The sequence below is a fragment of the Leptopilina boulardi genome, unplaced genomic scaffold (assembly GCF_019393585.1).
Source record: "Leptopilina boulardi isolate dan_hultmark-lab unplaced genomic scaffold, ZJU_Lbou_2.1 LbouV2_353, whole genome shotgun sequence".
Lineage (NCBI taxonomy): Eukaryota > Metazoa > Arthropoda > Insecta > Hymenoptera > Figitidae > Leptopilina > Leptopilina boulardi.
This window is the reverse complement of record NW_026137922.1, coordinates 264,594-284,203: the sequence shown is the minus strand read 5'-3', so window position 1 is coordinate 284,203 and position 19,610 is coordinate 264,594. Positions and strand designations below refer to the sequence as shown.

Sequence of the window (19,610 nt, the reverse complement as noted above, 5' to 3'; positions counted from 1 at the left end):
GAGTGTTCATTTTTCGAAATTGCAATTAATAGAATTTCTTTTGAAACAACTTAAGTAGCACGTAATATTACAATAATATTATAGTAATATTAGTATACTACGTGTACTAAAAGTTGTATATAATAGAATAGTAAAAAAAATTATACAATAGTTTTGATTGAAAAACAAAACTCGGAGTACAACTCCCCACTCTCCCCTACGATGAGGCTGACATTTTAATATTACGTGCTACATGGGTATCGATTGTTTATTAAGACAAATAAAAATTCGGTGAATTTTTATTTTGATTAAAGGGAGGTACCCATTGCGGGAGTAAAAAAATCGATTTTTTATTTAATGCATTTTTGAAAGCTACATATGTGTGTAAAGCGATTTTTTGATCTGAAGAATATTTTCGTTTCTACAGCGTTTTGAACTCATCGACATTCCAAAACTAAGTGCCGCTAAGGTCGTAAGTCGACCGCAATATTGGATCAGCTATTTTCAGTTTTGAAAATCTGACATCATATACGTAATCAGCGACCTCAAAAACCCTTGAGTAACGAATTTCAGGCAAACTGAATCAATTTTTTTAGAGTAGACAAATATTACACATAAAACATAAAAATGTTGTCGAAACTTTAAACATTTTTTTCTCGAAACAAGATTTTTCAAAATGGTGGGCATCGTAGCGTCTAAACAATTTTACCAATCAATTTAAAGGTAACTAAATTCTGCTAGGGTACGTTATACCTTTAAAATGATACAATAGTTAACAATAAGGATTTTTTACATCAGGTCAAACATGAGAAAATAAGGCAAAAAACGCAGTGTTTTAAAAAAGTGGCAGACATTTTGTCATTTGTTTAAATTTTTAATTATTTTAAAGGTATAACGGTATAAAGGTGCGCCATATTGGTCGCCATTTTAAAATTTTTGGAAAATAAAATGTATGTTTTAAAATTTCAAGGATGTACCTTTTTTTAAAAAATAAATCAACATCACTAAGTCATAACCGTTCCCCGAAAAAAATTGTCAAAGTTTGTGTTGATTTTGTCTGTCGCAATAGGAATCTCCCCTTAACGACTCATTGGTCAAATTTAAAATTTATGTAGGGGGCTGTGCACATATGTAATACGTTACGCAGCCAGAGGGGAGGGGGTCGTAAAGGACAAAAAATTGCGTGACGTATTATAATATTAAAAAAAAAATTTAGAAACAATTTATTTCCAATATGGCGGACTTTTTGTAAATCGTTCGAATTCCATTGCTTTATGAAGCTCTCGCATATATTTCAAAATTTGTGACCTGGTCTACTGAAAAGAATACAAGGTTAAAAAAATTGATGTTCTCTTTTTGGCGATTATGATAGGAAAAGCACGCTGTTTAAAAATCTTTAAGTCATTTTCAAGAATTTCAAATTTAATATGGTAAATGAATTTCTTATAAATTTACAATACATCGAATTTACTGAAAACTAACTATTTGGTAGTTTTTTGGAGTCGTTTACACCGGATTTGTAATCAGCGACCCCGAAAACCCCTGAGTAGAAAGTTTTAATCAAATTTGAACGATTGGTTATTTCTACACATTGACTGTATGTCAGGCCATTTGGAGCGCATTTAGAGGAATAGAAAATGTGGAGAATAAATGTGGCATTTCTATGTTTTACAATTGACTGCGTCAGGTTATATGTATAATTTAGAGTATAAATTTTGGCCAAGTCAATTAAGAAGAATAGATTTTTCTACTTTTTTTGCTTCATCGAGGAATTGAATAAAAACGTAAATTCACCCTTTCAAAGGAATTCAGTTTCTGAATTCTTTTCAATTCTTCGCTTCTTACCGGGTTGTTACTCAGGGTTTGCTAATTCGTTGCTTACAACTTTAAAGTCAATTTTTAAAAATTAAAAATGTATCCAATATTAAAAATTGTTTTGTAATATTTTTCATTTCGCATTGATAAACACTTACAAACTAAATTGGTAATTATAACATAGATTTTCAATTTCTTTTCATTCCTGATACCACAAAAACCCTAGAGTATCGATGTATAAACGAATTTGTTAAAGTTTTTAAAATTTGTTCGCCATATTAGATCGCTTATTTTGAATTTTGAAAAACTAACACCGTATTCGTAATCACCGACTCCGAAAACCCCCAAGTAACGAGTTTCAAACGAATCCGATAAATTTTTTAAAATTTGTCCGACATATTTTATCGTCCATTTTGATTTTTTAAAAATGGATTTCAGATTCGTAATCATCGACCCCGAAAATCCCCAAGTAACGAGTTTCAAACGAATACTATCAAATTATTAAAATTTGTCCGACATTTTTAATTTTCAAAAATTGATTTTAGATTCATGTCTCACTTTTAGATTAGCGCGCGCACACTACATACACCTATTCAGCGGTATACAGAGGCATACTTACACGGAAAAACTTTGTTCAAGAATCATTCCTAAATTTGTTCAGGAACTGAGGATATGAGAAAAATTCTGTAAAATTTACAGAAAAATACAAAAATCATTCAAGAAAATACTTGTATTTTTATAATGACATTGGAAGACTTCTTGTTAATGCCGCGATCGGAATATCTCAGTCACTGGGTGTTGAAAGTTTCTTGAACTGTTTTAGAAGACACAGTACAGTAACCAAGCACTAGGCAGGGATTGGTTGCGTCAAATATGTTTCCAATGCATAATACCATAAGCTGCTAAGGTAGCTGAGAGATGTAAAGCGGAGTTTTTGTACTCTCGAGGACGTGGGATCGAGTCCTCCCAGAGTAAATTTTTTTTCTCGCAAACGTAAAAATTTATTCTAAAACAAGTTCAAGACTTTCTGTAGTGAGTTTAGGAAGTTGTCTTGAATTTCTCTACAATTCTTATAGAAATACTGCTTAGAATTTTTCAAAGAAAATATAAATAAGATTTCTTAAATTATTCTCATATCCTCAGTTCCTGAACAAATTTAGGAATGATTCTTGCACAAAGTTTTTCCGTGTATTTATAATTTTTAGTTACTGAATTTACTGATTTTGGGGTCGCTGAATACAAATATGAGGTCAAAATTAGAAAATTCAAAATGGCGGACATAAAATTTTGTTTAAAGTTTCAATCAAATCCATTAATTTTTAAAATTCCATGTCCGACAATTTGGATCCGTCATTTTGAATTTTCTAATTTTGATCTTATATTTGTATTCAGCGACCCCAAAAAACAGTAAATTCAATAACTAAACATTATAAATAAGTAGATTTTTTAATTTACTTCTATTAAATGAAGGTTCAGGCTTTAATTTAAGCGTAAGGAGAGACTTCTAGCACCTCTGGATCACTTTCAACATGTGATCAAAAAGGAGATGAAACAGGTTTTCATTTTGAGTTCTTTTTTCTCAAAATCTCGACGTGATGGGTACTTTTTGATCTATCAGAATATCATGGTCCGATTTTTGAATCTTTTCTGGTGTCGACCTGTGTTACCAAACTCTGCCGTAATAGAGAGAGGCGTATACAAACTTCGCGCGTACACTTTAATAGTGTGTGTTTGTGTGTATGTGAATATGTAGTAGCACTAGTTGTAGCGAGTTAGGAATTAATTTTCTTCATGTTCATTAATGTTTATTGATACAAAAATTAATTTGACAGCATTATTTTCTTTTATAACTATATAATTATATAATATAATATTATATATAATTATATTATATAATTATTTTTTGCTTTCTCGTGGAGGAAGCTTTGTAGTCCCTTCGATTATAAAAATTTTCAAAGTGGCGGAAACAAATTTTTCTCTACAATGGGTGATTCTCCACGTAGCGCACGATTTGGTGTCTGAAACTTTAAAAATAATTTTTTATCAAAATGATAAATATCAATACATATTTTTGAAGATAAAGTGTCAAGAAATAAATATCCATGGTGGGCCGGAAAAATTTTTTATAATTTTTTAATTTTTTTAAACAAATTAGAAAAAAATTCTTTGCTTTTTGAATTCTATAAAATAGTTAAAATTTGATTTAAAATGTTTATGGAAATTTTTGAGGTAATTCACAAAAATATATATAGCGCGAACGACAATTAAAAATTTTTATTTCGGTAATTTACGGAAATTTTCGAGGTAATTTATGGAAATTTATGCGGTAATTTATAGAAATTTTGTCTAAAATTCATAAAAATATGTAAAGCATAAATCACAATTAAAAATTATAATTTTGATAATTTATGGAAATTTTCGCGGTAATTTACAATAAAACATATATAGCGCGAACGACAATTAAAAATTTTATTTCGGTAATTTATGGAAATTTATACGGTAATTTATAGAAATTTTGTCTAAAATTCATAAAAATATGTAAAGCATGAATCACAATTAAAAATTATAATTTTGGTAATTTATGGAAATTTTCGCGGTAATTTACAAAAACATATATAGCGCGAACGACAATTAACAATTTTATTTCGGTAATTTATGGAAATTTATACGGTAATTTATAGAAATTTTGGCTATAATTCATAAAAATATGTAAAGCATAAATCACAATTAAAAATTTTAATTGTGGTAATTTATGAAAATTTTTGCAGTAATTTACAAAAATATATATAGCGCGAACGACAATTAAAAATTTTATTTTGGTAATTTATGGAAATTTATAGAAATTTATTTGGTAAATAATAGTAAACTTACCGGAGCTATGATAGTGTATAATAAATATTTTTAATTTTGTTTGTTTCATTGTGTACACTCTAAATCTGAATCAGTGAAAATTTCACTGAATTCAAATCAGTGGCTCAGTTTTCTTTAATTCATCAGTGGGATTTCACTGGGAATCAGTAAAAACCACTGATTCTCAGTGAAATTCCACTGGTGAATTAAAGAAAACTGAGCCACTGATTTGAATTCAGTGAAATTTTCACTGATTCAGATTTAGAGTGTATTAAACTTGAACTAGTGACGGTGGAAATTCTGTGGCCGGTGGAGACGCTGGGGTCGGTGGAACCGGTGGAACTGGCGTTAATAATTTTTTTTTTTGAGAAAATTATTATTTATTTTTAATCGGTTTCATATGTTCCACATATATATAGACTAAAATAATATAACTACACTTTATTTAATCTTTATTATTTAATTATATTCTATTTTTTTTAATATTGAATGGTCGGTGGATGCCGGTGGAGACGATTTTGTGATGCCCTGTAGAAATTTGAATCTTAAAATATGTAAAAAAAGGATAAATCAATTAGAAAATTGATTATTTTCTTTATGGATCAACTTAAGGAATATAACTTTTGCTGTTACTGAAGTAGAATAAATATATTAACATTTGACTTTTATTTAAATAATTCAATGTTTAATAATAAAACGCAGAATAACACACAAAAGTGCAGTCAAGTATAAATAGCAAAAAAAAAGAAAATAATTATTTTTTTGATCAAACGTTTTTTTTTATTCAATTCCACTACAATATACAATACTAAAATAGCAACAGAAATTGTATTTGTTAGTGTACATTGCTAAAAATATTAACTGTTTTGTTTAAACATCTTTTGGGGACAAGTCAAATTTTGACGTTTTCAGCATTAAAAACCACTTTTGACGAAAAATTATTGTGTTAAATACAAAAGTAACTAGGGTCAGCTGGGTAAATGGGGACAAAGTCGCTATTTTTCACAAATTACGTAAGTTTCTTCCTTTAAAAGGTAATAATTGCGGGTTCATTTTTTTTAAGTTGTTATTTACGTTCCCAGGATTAATTTTATGCAGCAGAAAAAAATTTAGATAAGCTTTAAACGCATGAAACTGACTGTCCCCATTTACCCCAAAATTTAGGAAATTTCATAAAATTTGGGGTAAATGGGGACAGTATAGTTTCTCAGAAAATTTTAAGAAAAAAGTTTCCTTAAGTATATTACTGTATTAAGGGATGAAAAAACTTGAAAAAAAATTTGTAGTAGATGTATAATAGTTGAACCAATTGAAATTTTTTTATTTTTTTTCATTTCAGTATTTGAAAAAAAAGACTTAAAAATCATATCAAATTTTTTTCTTATTCCTTATAACTCCTATAACAGAAATTCACTTGAATTTTTGATTTTTGTCAATTTGGTTAATAATGACAAGCTGTCCCCATTTACCCTGAGATTTCAAATTTTTGGGGTGAATGAGGACAGATTGTCATTATTAACCAAATTGACAAAAATCAAAAATTCAAATGAATTTCTGTTATAGGAGTCATAAGGAATAAGAAAAAAGTTTGGTATGATTTTTAAGTCTGTTTTTTTCAAATGCTCGACAAAATACTGAAACTGTTTGAATTTGATTTTTAAGTTTTTATGCATTGAGCGATAACTTTTTTATCTTGCTGCCAATTGTCAAGATAAAAGCTTGGCAATACTCAAAACCTCTTGCAGGTGATCTGAGGTTAAAATATTGATGTTGAACTTAATTTTAAAACTGTAAATTAAGCTCCAAAACCTCTTGTCCTCATTTACCCCCTGTGTCCATTTACCCCAACTGACCCTATTGGTTTTTGTTTTTAATCACAAAAATTACCTTTTTACATTGGAATCGAAACATTATGTGAACATTATTTGTGATATACATATATACATATATATATATATATGTGTCCTGACGCGGTGAAAGGGACTTTATGATTAAATAAATCGATTTTTATTTTTTTATACCAATCGATAGTTTTTGAGTTGCTTTTTCATTTCCAACAATTAAAATTTGTCTCCTTCAAATACTTATTGTGTTATATAGCTTTAAACATAAGTACTTTTTCGCGTATTCTCGGGCGCCTCGTGGCTACTGCAAAACCACTGCCACTGCTCACCACTACAACGCTACCTTCGTGAGCATGCTACCTTCGTGCATCTTCGGAAGAGCCGAAGATGCACGAAGGTAGCATGCTCACAGACATATGAGTGTAGCGTTGTAGTGGTGAGCAGTGGTGCTGATTTTTCAGCAAATTTTGACCTAGGAGGGGGGAGTCCCCCCCTTTCCCCTCCCCCGCCAGAAATGACCTAAATTTTGAGGTTATGTTCGTTTCGAGGCTTTAAATATAGCCCAAGTCCCCCCTCCCTCCTCTCATTTCCCCTCCTCCGCCAAAATGGCCTAAATTTTAAGGTTATGTTCGTTTCAAGTCTCTGAATATAGCCGCAAGTTTCCCCTCCCTCCTCTCATTTCCCCTCCTCCGCCAAAATGGCCTAAATTTTAAGGTTATGTTCGTTTCAAGTCTCTGAATATAGCCGCAAGTCCTCCCTCTCTCCTCTCATTTCCCTTCCCCTGTCAAAAATGATCTAAAGTGTACCCAACCCATGTTTTTGACAAGGTTAGGTTAGCCAACGTTTTTGACATGGATAGTACAATGGTTCAAGACTATTCAAGACTCTGAATATAGCTGCAAGTCCTCCCTCTCTCCTCTCATTTCCCCTCCCCTGCCAAAAAGGACGTGGAGTTCCCGCCAAAAATGACTTGAATTTAAAGGTTATGTACGTTTCAAGACTTTTTAATAATTTATTGGTTTTTATTTATCAGTAAATTTATTAAAATTAGAAAATTTAAAAATTATTTAAATAAAATAAATTCAATGAAATTGGCTAAATACCAATAAAATATTAAAAACTATTATTATACATTATAATATAATATAATTTTTTGAAATAGGTGGTTCATTTGGAAAAAGAAGATCAATGGAAAATTAAAAAGAAATGATTAAAACAGGGGGGTTGGTGCGCGAAGCGCGCAGGGGGGCGGAGCCCCCCTAGTATATATATATATATATATATATATATATACACTGTAAAAAAAATTTTGTGTCGATTTACACGCCGAATGTAAAATAACTTATTCAACAATGTTAATTTATTATGCTTTGTAAATTTATAACCTTAAACATTTTTTTGAATAAGTTATTTTACATTCGGCGTGTAAATCGACACAAAATTTTTTTTACAGTGTATATATATGAGGCAAAATTCCTGAAGTGATCCAACTTTAAAATTGAAGGTTTTCGGATCGGGCTGAAATTTGCACCCACAAATTATTATTAAGTTTTATGCAAAACAATAAAATTGTTTAAATTAGAACAGCGGAAATTAATTTATATTTCAATATACATTAACCTTCGCCGGACTGGATACTTTTTATATACACGGTTGACAAGATCCCACCCAGGGTGGGCCAAATGTTTTCTTCTTTGTATATTGCAATAAAAACTTAGAATCATTCAGTTTTTTTCCAAAATTGTTATATGTTACCAAATAATATATTTTATTAATGTTTTGTTGATTTTTTATTTGTTTAAACAATTTATTATTAATAATTTATAACTTTTTCAAATATACATACGACAGTAGAAGAATTTTATAAATTTGTTACCTTTTCTTCGTAGTTATTAATTCAAAGGTTATAAATAAAATAAAATATATAATTCAATTTGCAACAACTATTATTATAAATTGTTTAAACAAATAATTGTTGCTATTTATTAACATCCTTTATAATATTCCTAGAAAATTGCAATTTTTTTCTAATTTTGCAACTTAACAAGCACAACATAATAACACAAAGATTTTATATGAATTTACTATTTAACCAATTGTTTAAACAAATAATTGTTGCTATTTATTAACTTTCTTTATAATGTTCCAAGAAAGTTGCAATTTTTTTCTAATTTTGCAACTTAACAAGCTCAACATAATAAACATGAAGATTTTATATGAATTTAGTATTCAAACGATTGTTTAAACAATTTATTGTTGTTATTTATTAACTTTCTTGTAGTGTACCTAGAAAGATGCAGTTTTTTCCTAATTTTGCAATTTATCAAACCGAATATAATATAGCCAGACAGATTTGACATAAATTTACTAATTTAACAATTGTTTAAACAATTGTTGAATTTACAATTTTACATCAAATCTATCTTTTATTATATTCGGCTTGATAAATTGCAAAATTAGAAAAAAACTGCATCTTTCTAGGTGCAGAACAAAGAAAGTTAATAAATAATAACAATAAATTGTTTAAACAAATGAAAAATGCAATATAATATTTTTTATATCTATTATTTGACATCATAAAACACTCACAGTGAAAAGTCTGTATGATTTCAAGTATTTTTGTAAAATAGAATTAAAAAAATATCTGAATCATCCCGGTTATCTCCGTACATACATTGATAAAAGTTATAAATAATCAAGAAGAAATTTTTTTTTTAAATTTGTTTTTACATTTTTTGAAAGTTCTTAAGATTTTGTTCAGTGACTTAAAATCGCGATTCAATTAAAGCAAAAATTTAGAAGATATGGCAATTTCAATTTGTCTGGCCCACCCTGGGTGGGCATCTTGTCAAGCGAAGGTTTAACCTGTTTATTTTAACTTGCATCCGTAAATTAAATTTTCATCTGTTCTGATAAAAAAAAAATTAGAAACGTAATAAGTTTTCATATATTTTCAAGGATTGGTTTTAGCCAAATTCTTTAATAAAAATTTTTATTATTTCATTTTAAAGAATTTGTTTCCAAGATGCACCACGGATGACGTCCCTCTAACCAACGACCCTAATTTTTTTTATGACTTAGACCAAATTTTGAGGTTATGTTTGCCTCCACGCCTATGACCTTTAACGTAAATTTAAGGCTATGTTATCCTTTGACCTTTGACCTTCAAATTTTTAAAGGGAGGGTCATGTCTTGACCTATGAGACTTGTTTTGAGGTTATGTCCGTCTGAACTCCGTGAAAACCATAGTTTATGACATATAACCCTGATTTTCGTGGTTATGTTTGTTTTTATCTATGTTTCTGTCGTTTGACCTTGAGTATTGATGTTATGTTAATTTTTAACCTATTTTTTTAACACGGTTAGTACAATCCTGGAGATAGCGATCATTTAACGTCAAGACGTCGCTGTGTTTGAGGTTAAAATCAGACTTACAATACTAATATAGGTATAGTGAGTTCCCGCGTAGTGTTCAATCATCTGCAATTTTTAAGACAAATTCTGAACGGTACGCGAGTTTGAATGCTTCGTGCGTTGAATGGTAGACGAGTACTGTGACCTACCGCGTAGCGTCGAAGTTCTCGCCTAGCGTTCGTTCTTAAATTAGCGGCGGCGGCGTCGATATCTTTTTATAATATGTGACGTTCCACGAGGAAAGGGACCTTACCTGCAATAGACGAATTTCGCAGGGAAGGCATTTGAAGTAGAGCGTCCCTGATTTGTTGAGACGCTCCATCGAAAATCAGCCCCACCACCTTACTACTACATCGTCGTATGCTCACGCATACGACAAGTATACTAGTAGCAGTAGTACACGGAGAGAAAAATCTGCCTTTTATAGTATGAAATAGATTGCTGCTATTTTTCTGTAAACTTTTCATACTAATAGAGCAAAGATTTGAGAATTTTTAGTATAGTATTTGTCCGTACTAAAAAAGCATAGTATATATGCTTCTATAGTACAAAACATGTAGTTTAATAGCAACAACGCCATGCGAAGATCGCACATAACATCATCCTACTATGTTTGCATAAGTTCTATGCTTTTTCGGGGATAGACTCTTGCAACTGGCGATTAGGCCACGCCCACCTTTACTTAATTGGAACTGCCCTAATCGCCAGTTGCAAGAGTCTATCCCCGAAAAAGCATAGAACTTATGCAAAAATAGTAGGATGATGTTATGTGCGATCTTCGCATGGCGCCGTTGGATTAAAAGTATAATAAGTATGTAATAAGAGGCTATATGACAAACTTTATTAGCATAGACAAGTTTCATGCTAAAAAGACATACGATTGTACTATAATTACTCAAATTTCATGCCTATATAGCATAGAAAATTTCTGTGCATTAAATGTAAACCTTTCTATACTATAAAAGGCAGATTTTTCTCTCCGTGTAGTAGTGGTGATGGTTTCCGTAGTCTGTGGTGGAACGCGATTTACATGGTCATGTCTAAAGGTTTATTACAAAAAAACTAAATAGAAAAATACAGTTTTTAACTTTTTTATCTGAAAGAGCAACTCAAAATCTGCCGACTGATATCAAAAACTCAATTTTCATTTTTTTGCAGCTAAGGTCTCTTTCCTAATGGAACGTCACATATAGTAATAATATATATATTTAAAGATGTACACCTATATATTTTTGAAAGAGCTAAATAACTGCACTGGAAATAAATTTGTTTGATTCAAATAATCGGTTACTAGACTATTATCAAATAAATATTTATACTTAAACCAAATAATTTTTATTTGAATTAAATAAACTATTGGAGACTGATACAAACCGGCAATGTTAACAGTTGTAAGGCTCTAGTAACTAAAGAAAGTAATGAAAAACCTTTTATAATAGCTTGTTGAGAAGGTCATCTAATTGCGCAACTTTTTCCCATAGATAAATGTATTGTTTAGCTGCTGCATCAATTTTAAAAAAATTTGCAAACTGGCCGGTTTGCCTCACCCCTGAGGTAAACCGGCCATTTTTTTTATTTTTCTAAAGAATTAAAAGAAAGAAAACAATCTTCCCAATAAGGAAAATAATAAGATAGGATTAAATTACAATTAAAGAAACATCTTATTTATTATAAAACAAATAGTTTTAACTAATTGTTATCCTTCACGAAGAAACATCTGTCGGTGAACTTCGTAAAACTTCGTAAATCTCTGTAAAAAGGACGGAGATTAACGAAAGCGAGCACGAAGTTCCCTAGCCGATCGATAATCTTCCTGAATCTCTGTTGCAAGGAAAACAGACAATGGCCGGTTTGCATCACTGAAAATTGGTCGGTTTACCCCGCAGGCCCATTTTGACAATTAAGACCTGTATAAAAAAATGCTTTGTAAAATCATTAAATAATATACCGATAAATTTAACTGAGGTATGTACCTTTTAAACATAAAAAAAATTAATAAACATTACACGATTTTCTCACAAATTGCTTATGAACAGATCCGTAAAAATTTCCAGCGGAAGCGAGAAAACAAACTTTTGTTTATAAAATTGCACAAACACAATTAAAAAATGTCAATCTGAGGAAATAAGGTATTCTTAATATAGTATTTTAAAATTTATAATTAACATACTTTTAAGTTTGACCAATTCGGAGAAATTAACACCTAGCCGGTTTACCCACATGGCCAGTTTGACCCAGTGTCCCCTATTAGAACTAAAAATTTCTGCATTTGAAATAAATACCATTTATTTGACTGAAATAATAATTCTTTGATACAAATAAATATTTATTTGATAATAGTCAAGATTATTTGAATCAAATGAATTTTTTTCAGGGTATTTTGTTCGAAACTATTAAAAGGAGGAGGGCCGAAAAGCCCTACATTTGGGCCATTTTGGATATTGATTTAAATGATTGAAATGTATTTTTTTACAAAGAAGAAATATATTTTTGATCATTTAAGGTTAAATGGGAATTTTAAAAATCTGACTTGAGATTTGTAATCAGCGACCCTAAAAAACCTCCGAGTAACAAGTTTCAAGTGAATCCAACAATTTTTTACAAAACTTGTCCGCCAAAAACTCTTCGTTTCAATGGGTTAATATGACTAAAATTCTCCCGTTCACCTTAAATCATGGAAAATATACTTCTTTTTTGTAAAAAAAATACATTTCAATCATTTAAATAAATATCCTAAATGGCCTAAATATAAGGCTTATGGCCCCTATATATATATATATATTTTTTTTTTTTAAGTATATATTTTTTAAGTAAAATATATAATTTTGTTCATTTAAAATTCAGCTGTAATATTATAAATTACAAACGATTCAAAATAAACTATATTAGTTATAGAAATGTTTATTTCTTGAAGTTAAAATAAAAAATTTGCATTATTGGCAAATTAAATTGATCCTCTTGTTTGACCCAAGCGCTAAATTAAAGCATCGTGTATTTGGGTTTATATGTGTATATAGCTAAACTATGTTATGTTATAAGATTTAAGTGTGCGTAAGAATATTTGTAGGTAGATGAAAGAATATCTACTTCAAAAGTTCCATCTTTTTCCAAATAAAAGATCTGTAATAATTAGGGACTTTTGTACATATCCTCAATTTCGGGAATTCCTACACTGAGAGAAATGGATGGTAAGATTTTGATGATTAAAAGTAGATGTTATTCAGTACCGTCAAAGATGTTACAAGAAATATGGTTATGTTATCCACTACAATCAAGACGTTACTCCGTAAAATCTGGATTGTAACTGATAGAATCTAGGTAGCTGTCCGTTTATGTAATATCAAATATGGTACCTGATACTATCTAGATAGTACCTCGTACCATCTATTTCTCTTCGTGTACGAAACTTTTTTTTCCATGTATTTATTATGGATTATGTTGTTGTCATGTCATGGCCGCCTGTCAGTTTTGACGTTGTAAACTTCAGCTCTATAAATATTAGTAAAATATATAAATTATAAACCTGAGTCCATACGTTTTCTTGCAAGGAATATGCCTTAGACAAAATTGACATTAACAATTACGAATACATCTGGACATCTGTTTATAACTTCAAATATATGCATTCTAGGTAAAAATGAGCTTCTACAACCCATTTATAAAAAACAGAAAATCGTCACGAATACAAAACTTTCTCAATAGATAGCAAAATTAATGCATTTTTGTATCTGTATTACAATTCATCATAAAATTCAAAGAAATTTAATTTTTGTTCAGCTCTTACTAATAGCTCTTACTAATTTAACTTTATATGTATTATCTACATGTTTAAATAATTTTTTTTCAGATTCAACAATACAATCAAAATGGAGCGAAGATTAGATGATGAGACTTCGCACGCAGGTTGTTCCAACAATCGTAGAGCTTTAGGTATGAATGATGAGAATGAGAGAGAGATTGAAAGTTTAAGTAATGCTAAGAGGCCTAGGGTATCACAAGCCCTTAATTTAAATGAGAGAGAAAGAGAAAATGAACAGATGGACGTGGATGATTCTGATAATGTAAGAAGATCGGACGGTGTAGATAGATCTGCTAGCGAAAATAGGTCAGACAGCATGGGTGATTTGGAGAGTGTAGACAGATTAGATAGCATAGATAGATCTGATAGCGGGGGTAGATCTGATAGCGTAGACAGAGTAGATAGCGTAGATGGATCTGCTAGCGAAGGTAGATCTGAAAGCGTAGATATATCTGATAATATAGAAGCAGAAGAACTGGAAGATCTACTTTTGAGTAATAGCGACGACGATGAAGAAGACGATAGAGAAGAAACTACGGAAGAAAGTGATTCTGATAGTCATCCAGAAGATGACGATTATGCAAATGAACAACCACCACGTCCAATGTTTCAAGGTTTAGCAAGAAGAAATGAAATGCGTAGAGAATTAACAGATAATGGGGAATTAAAAGCGATAGATCACCTTTTAATCGAATTAACATTCACTGTCAAATATAATAATACCTACGAACAACTTTTACAGAGATTGCAGTTATTAAAAAAAACGTACGTTAGAATAAATGTCCCCACAACGAAGAAAGCCTTATGGAAAACACTTGGAAGAGACGACTCTAACTTAGTTTATCGGTTATATTGTGAAATGTGTAGTCAACTTATTGGCAACGGAAAGAAGGTAGAAAGAGATTGCGATTGTGGAGCTTGTGGTCCAGAAAAGGATGAATCGTTTGTTGGGACATTTATTCAAATTCGCTTAGCACCGCAAATAAAAGAATTTTTAGATTCCCCAAAAGCAGCCACTGCGTTACAATACAAGGAGACGAGAGTTAAGATAGACCCCGATGCAATAGAAGACATATATGATGGTAGGGAATATTTACGCATATCTCAAGATTTTTTAAACAACCGGAACAATTATACACTTACATTATGGACTGATGGCTTAAAACTTGCAAAGTCGTCAAAAGCTTCTTGCTACCCATTCCTCTTACAACTTAATGAATTGTCACCACACGCGAGAAAAAGATATATGTTTATGGCAGGCATATGGGTAGGGAAAAAAACCCCTAATATGGGAAAAATAATGGAGTCAATGGTTGATGATTTAAACGAATTGCACGACACTGGCATTACTTGGCGACCAACACCAGAACGAGAGGTAGTCAGCAAATTTGCTGTTGTTATTTTGACTGCCGACTCAGTTGCAAAGCCAGTCGTTTTAAGGATGAAGCAGTACAACGGGGAATACGGCTGCACATTCTGTTTAGCGCAAGGAAAAAGCGTCGAGCGTCGATGGATCTTTAATGCCGAGCCAATAGTTCCACGTACAAGCGAAACAATGAATGCGGATGTAAGAGCGTTAATGGCAACTGGCATAGAATCTAGGGGTGTCCTGGGGTGTTCGCGATTGTTAAGTCTTAGAAGGTTTGAATTTATAAAGGGGCAAGTCGTAGACATAGCACATAAAGATTACTTAGGAAACGTTAAGACATTCAATGAAAGACATATGACCGATGTCGGAAAAGGTTGGTACATTGGCCAAAGAGAGAATAAAAAAAAAATTAATGACATTTTGACGACAATCAAGACACCATCAAGAATCTCAAGGAAATCGCGTAGAATAGAAACATCCAATGTATGGAAAGCTTCAGAGTGGCGTAATTATCAGTTATATTATTTGCTTCCTTGTCTTGATGGTGTCTTGCCAGAACCGTATTTCAGCCATCAAGTTAAGTACTGCGAAGCATTATTCATTCTAAATAATCAATCAATTACGAATGCGGACTTGAATAAAGCAAAAACTTTTATGGTCGATGTAGCTAATGAAACTGAAAATCTCTATGGCGAGGTGAACATGCGGTTCAATATTCACCTTAATTATCATTCTGATGCGGAAGACTGGGGACCTGCATGGGTGTATTCAACTTTACCTTTCGAATCAATGAATAGACCCATTGCAGAGTCAGTTAAGAGCCCAAATCATCGCGCCGAACAAATTGTTACTCGCTTTTTTATGAAGAAATTTATCTTACGCACCGCAGAAGAAGAAGAAATTAGTCGTACTACGCGGAAAATAGTAGATGATCTTTTAGATAAGAAAACTGTACAGGTACCTGCGGACATGCCAGAATGTCATTATTTTGTAGGAACAGGTAGGCCAGAATTGCGCCGTGCAAGCCCGGAAGTAATTGAACTTTTAGTAGAAGTCGGAAAAGAAATAGAGGAAAATACTTTGATCAGTTACTTTCAGAAAGCATACATACATGGTGTCAAATACGCAAAAAAAACCGATGTACCGCATAAATATTGTGATCACATTGCGTATTGTCGTGACAAAAAATTTATACTAATAAAGAACATAATATCCTATCAGAATCAAGAAGAAAAAATATCCGGTTTTATAGGGGAAGAATTCGAAGATCTCGGGGGAGCATACAATACAGAGTATATGCGATTTGTCCGTCAAACAAGAATTAACCGTTTTGTGTCATACTGCGATGTTTTAGCGCCGGGAATAATAATAGAAGCAACAAAGGGGACTGTAGCTGTTAACCTATGCAATTGCTGGGAAACCGATTGAAATGAAACATAATGCGATTACTATTTGAGTAAAAAAAATTTTGAACTAGCAGATCCAGGGTGTCCAGCATACCATGAAATCCTTCAAAAGCCCTTTAATTTTGTTTTCAACCTTGAATTTTATAACAAAACCTTTAATTATTAAAATTTCCTAACAGAATATTTATTTTTTAATCATTTATTCATTAAATTTGTTTTAAATTCTTAACATTTATTTACTTTTACAAACCAAACAAAGTTCTCAATTTTTTATTATAAATTCTATTTTTAAAATATACTCGAAGATTTTTTCGATTTTTTTAAATTATTTTTTTCTTATAATGTTTGTCGTTTTAAATTGTCTATTATTAAAACTTTTTATTTTTAATGCGACTTTTCCATCACAGTTTTTTTTGCAATTCATAAAATTTATGTAGGCATTTATTTATTTTTATAAACTTATTTATTAGGGGCCATCCATAAAGCATGTGATGCTTTAGGGGGTAGGGGGGGTCAGCAAAATATCACACTACATGTTAATCGTAAATGGAAAAAGCACCACTAGGGGGAGAAGGGGGGGGGGTGTTAAAATTTCGGAAAAATGTATCACATGCTTTATGGATGACCCCTTATGAAAATTTATAAAATTCTCGGTTTTCCTTATTTCCACACTATACATATTTCTTTAAATTTAATTTCTCTTCGCTTTGATAAAATTCTCATATTTATTTTCTTTTATCAAACTGTCGTGTTTCTTTTTAATGTTATCGTCAAACTGCTCATGTTTAGATTTTTCTTTAAATTCTCCTTTTATTTTATGAATAATATAATATATAATGCGTAGATGCGAAAGTATATTTTTCGGAGTGTATATACAAGTCTTGATTATAGAACATAATATAAGTCAGTCAATGTGCGTTGTTTTAATGGGAAAATACTTTGCAGTAGCTACAAGCGAGTAATAATTTTAATGCGAAAACAAAACGGTTATTGCGAATTGACATTTTATTTATTAAACGTAATGCGAGTCAGTCTTGAAAAGAAAGTTAACACTAACTCTGTTCGTTTCAAATCCAGAAAGGTAGAACTTGTACATAATTCTGTTTTGAGTTTTACTTTAACTTTCTTTTTTATATAAGTATATTAGAAGTTTTGGCAGAATTTTTGTATGTCATTGAAAGTTCGCTATGAATTTAGATTTTTTCGGAAAACCAGTGCTTCATAAATTCCAAATCAACAATAAAATTGTTCTAAATAAAGAAAATTAGTTTCAAGGTAATTTTTATAACCTGAAGTAAAAAATTCATTATCCTACAGGTTTTAATTTTTTTTTAATTTAATGTTTTTTATAATTCATAATTGTAATATTTTTTTAAATAAAATACGAATATGTATAAATAAAATATCATTACAGTCTAGTCACAAACCTATTTTTCAGAAGAATAATCACAAAAAATAAATTTTTTTATCTAAGAAGCACTAATTATGTCAAATAATTAAAATAGTGACCTTTTAATAACGTATGAAAATTCTTACATATATTTTGGATCTCATTTCGGTTTAAGATTTTAAAAAGTGCACGAAAACGTTTTTAATGAAACGTCCCATGAGTATACTTCGATTGTATATATTTCTTAGCACATAGTGGCGAGCGACCGTGAAAACCGGGAATAAACAAGGAATTTAAATTATCAGGGAATTTTTGCGTGCCCAATAATAACTTCGTAGTTAACACATTTTTTAGTTTTAGCCATGATATAAAAAATTGGGGATAAACTAGTGGTAGGGATTTTGAATAGTATTTAAAATATTTAATAATTTCAGGCAAGGCATACAATTACTTTATCTATAAACTTAAATTTAAATAATCACAAAATTTAATGGTCAAAATGTGAATTTTTGATTTTTTAACTTTCATCTATACTTTAAATTTAAATCAAAATTATACTTTATATATACCGATCGATTTGTATTGACGTAAGAAATACGATTTTATTATATATATAACCTTAAATTTTTCTTTTTAAAAATTTTTTGGAAAAAAGACGATAAATTTTTTTTTTGGGGTATTTTTTAAAATGCTTTGGTCAGTTTGAGATATTAATATGATAAATAAGCCTACCAAAAAAACTTAACTTGATGGTTGAAGTGTACAATGAAAACAAAGTATTAAGTTCCTTTTATTTGTATTGTAATTATTTTTTATTTTAAGCTAAAAAGCTTTTTATCATTTATCACTTAAACTGTAATTTCATTGTTTCAAATATAAAACTTTGTTTTCAGTACAATACGGTTCTACTTTTACATTAATATTAGTATATGCCAATCGGGTTTGTTATAATTTTCCTTTAATCTACTTACGAAAATACGTAGGTATACCAAATGTGAGCACCGTAGCTCCAAAACTTTGAAAGTAAAAGGGAGGACATAGTTTTTTCTGAAGTTTCGAGTTTTTGTATACTATAACTATATTAAATTCAATGCCCATCGGGTTCGCTATAACTTTCCTTTAATCTACTCGCGAAAATACGTATTGAGCATTGTAGCTCCTAAACTCTAAAAGTCAAGGGGGGACACACTTTTTTCCGAATTTTCATGTTTTTTGTACTATAACTATATTAAATTTAATGCCAATCGGGTTCGCTATAATTTTCTTTTAATCTACTCGCGAAAATACGCAGGTATACCAAATTTGAGGTATACTAAATTTGAGCATCGTAGCTCCAAAACTTTGAAAGTAAAGGGGAGGACATAGTTTTTTCTGAAGTTTCGAGTTTTTGTATACTATAACTATATTAAATTCAATGCCAATCGGGTTCGCTATAACTTTCAATTAATCTACTCGCGAAAATACGTATTGAGCATTGTAGCTCCTAAACTCTAAAAGTCAAGGGGGGACACACTTTTTTCCGAATTTTCATGTTTTTTGTACTATAACTATATTAAATTTAATGCCAATCGGGTTCGCTATAATTTTCTTTTAATCTACTCGCGAAAATACGCAGGTATACCAAATTTGAGGTATACTAAATTTGAGCATCGTAGCTCCAAAACTTTGAAAGTAAAGGGGAGGACATAGTTTTTTCTGAAGTTTCGAGTTTTTGTATACTATAACTATATTAAATTCAATGCCA

The 19,610-nt window shown here is 30.7% G+C and overlaps 1 protein-coding gene across 2 annotated transcripts in view; it reads left to right on the top strand.

Annotated features, from left to right (window-relative positions):
- Positions 1-19,610, top strand: part of LOC127286354 (MFS-type transporter SLC18B1-like) — a 255,832-nt gene that overhangs the window by 87,830 nt on the left and 148,392 nt on the right. The window contains exon 3 of one of the 2 annotated variants that reach the window (XM_051312753.1): positions 13,750-16,707. The exons of the other annotated variant lie outside the window; for it this stretch is intronic. Coding sequence (XP_051168710.1) covers positions 13,750-16,498 — 2,749 coding nt within the window. The 3' untranslated portion in view covers positions 16,499-16,707. Of the gene's footprint in view, positions 1-13,749; positions 16,708-19,610 lie in introns of those variants that run through there. 2 annotated transcript variants of the gene reach the window in all.